Source organism: Crocuta crocuta, unplaced genomic scaffold (assembly GCF_008692635.1).
Source record: "Crocuta crocuta isolate KB4526 unplaced genomic scaffold, BGI_CrCroc_1.0 scaffold290, whole genome shotgun sequence".
Lineage (NCBI taxonomy): Eukaryota > Metazoa > Chordata > Mammalia > Carnivora > Hyaenidae > Crocuta > Crocuta crocuta.
In genome coordinates, this window is record NW_027527429.1 from 495,174 (window position 1) to 497,848 (window position 2,675).

A 2,675-nucleotide genomic window follows, 5' to 3' on the forward strand; every position below is an offset into this window, starting at 1 on the left:
TAGTGGAGGGGCGGGGGGGGTGGGCAGTGGGAACCAGGAACTTGACTAACCTCAAACACGATGACGAAGGCCAGGCGGATGGCCAGAAGGTTCCAGTACGTCGGAGAATACTCCCCATCGTCTTCCCTGAAAGCCTGATACCTGCGGGAGACACGGAGCTCGGTGTGGGGAGCTGGCGGGTGCCTGGCTTAGCTTCTCCACTTTCCTTCCCTGATCGTGTAACTCCGGGCCGGGCGCTCCGGAGAGAGCCTGAAGGAGGAAATGTTCCTAGATGGTACCAGCAGTGCCTTCGGCTTCCGTTGTTGGGGTTCCGAAGGGACAGAAGGGCTGGACTGTCCCATCCCCCGCAGCCTGGGCCCGAGTGGCTAATGCCCTGTGGTCTAGCGCATGTGAATACAATACAGCCGTGCGTCCGCCTAGTCAACACTGAAAACCCGCCATCCCGAGAGCAGCAGTCGGCTCTGCTCGGTCCCGGTCCACACAGCTCTCCCCGCCTGAATTCTGCCTGCTATTTCCAATTTGTCATCTTGTCATACTTCGACAACTTCCTGTATTTCCAATTAGATGTGACATTCCATTTTGTGACATAAACTGCCACGCTACGCACCACGGAAAGCGGTATCAGGGTCAACTTTGTAGAACAAGAAAAATTCTTGAATATTAACAAAAGCTACTGAAGGAAAAACCCTCAACGTGTGAAATAAACTACAGGTGGCCTAACTAGACACAACAGAATAAAGACTGGGAACTCGGAGGTGAGATGATCGAATGACCTCCCGCTGAATGCAATGCGGAGCCAAGAGAGGACGAACCACACCCGCGCCCTGGAGCCACGAGAACGGGGCTGCTGCAACACAGCAGCAGCTCCAGAAGCTGAGAACGAATGCAAAGTAGAGCAGCTCTATTTGAGAAATGAAATGGAGAGGTTTCCAGAACTAAAGAAAGATCACCTTTTAGATCAGAAGCACATAACCTGAGTCTCCGTGAGACACTTAAATAAACTCCACCATGAAGCAGACCTATTAAGTACCCAAGTCCAGAAAAATTAGGAAAAACTTTCAATGCTTCCTGCAAGAAATGTCAGGTCACAAGAGAGTAAGTCCCAAAGAGCTAAGATAACCCCATGGAGAATTGTATACCTGCTATTATTGTAGGACAAAAAGGTATTTTCAGATCTAAAAAGCAACATACAAAAGGGCTTGCCAACTACACACCATTCCTGAAAGTGCTATTCATGGACGTACTTCTACAAGAATAAAAGTGAATGCAGAGGGAAGGCAACGCATAAGAAACTAGGGGCGCCCGGGTGGCTTCGTCGGTTAAGCATCCGACTTCAGCTCAGGTCATGATCTCATGGTTCGTGGGTTTGAGCCCCGCGTCGGGCTCTGTGCTGACAGCTCAGACCCTGGAGCTGCTTCAGATTCTGTATCTCCCTCTCTCTCTGACCCTCCCCTGCTCACGCTGTCTCTCTCTCTCTCTCTCTCAGAAATAAATAAAACATGGAAAGAAAGAAAGAAAGGAAAGAAAGAAGGAAGAAAAGAAAGAAAGAAAGAAAGAAAGAAAGAAAGAAAGAAAGAAAGAAAGAAAGAAAGGAAAAGAAAGAAAGAAAGAAAGAAAAAAGAAGGAAGGAAGGAAGAAAGAAAGAAAAAGAAAGAAAGAAAGAAAGAAAGAAAGAAAGAAAGAAAGAAAGAAAGAAAGAAAGAAAGAAAGAAAGAAAAGGAAAAGAAAGAAAGAAAAGAAATTCCTGACTGAGGAAAAAAGCTGTATCTGGAAAGAAAGCTCTATCTGGAAAATGAGATTATAACTACCAAAACCGTAGAGCTTAAGAAAATCATCATAGNATCTCCCTCTCTCTCTGACCCTCCCCTGCTCACGCTGTCTCTCTCTCTCTCTCTCAGAAATAAATAAAACATGGAAAGAAAGAAAGAAGGAAGAAAAGAAAGAAAGAAGAAAGAAAGGAAGGAAGGAAGGAAAGGAAGGAAGAGAAAGAAAGAAAGAAAGAAAGAAAGAAAGAAAGAAAGAAAGAAAGAAGGAAAGAAGGAAAGAAAGAAAAGGAAAAGAAAGAAAGAAAAGAAATTCCTGACTGAGGAAAAAAGCTGTATCTGGAAAGAAAGCTCTATCTGGAAAATGAGATTATAACTACCAAAACCGTAGAGCTTAAGAAAATCATCATAGAATATTATGGAAAAGTTTGTATCATTATATTTTTTAAAAGTAGTTGGAATAGGGACACCTGGGTGGTGCAGTTGGTTAAGTGTCAGACTTCGACTCAGGTCAGGATCTCACTGTTCATGAGTCTGAGCCCCACGACAGGCTCTGTGCTGACAGCTCAGAGCCTGGAGCGTGACTGGGATTCTGTGTCTTCCTGTCTCTCTCTGCCCCACCCCTGCCTACGCACGCATTCGCTCACTCGCTCTCAAAAACAATGGGCGTTCAAGAAAAATAATTAAAATAGGTAGTTGAAATAGAGTTTTCTGTAAATGAAATTGCCAAAACTGAGAAGAAACAGACGGGAAATAAACCTCTGCCCATAAAGGGAATGGCAATGGGAGTAACAGGCACCTCCCCAGGGGCCCAGGGTTGCCGACAAAGTCCGCAGGCGACCCCGTGTCCGCAGACGCCCCAGCCTCACCTGCAGTGCGGTTGTGCCCTCCCCCCCCCCCCCAGCCCGGGCA

General features: G+C 46.2%; 1 protein-coding gene across 1 annotated transcript in view; it reads right to left on the reverse strand.

Moving 5' to 3' along the window:
• Window positions 1–2,675, reverse strand: part of ANO7 (anoctamin 7) — a 26,484-nt gene that overhangs the window by 1,637 nt on the left and 22,172 nt on the right. Inside the window, exon 21 of the mRNA XM_077758251.1 lies at window positions 51–183. Coding sequence (XP_077614377.1) covers window positions 51–183 — 133 coding nt within the window. The remainder of the gene's footprint in view (window positions 1–50; window positions 184–2,675) is intronic.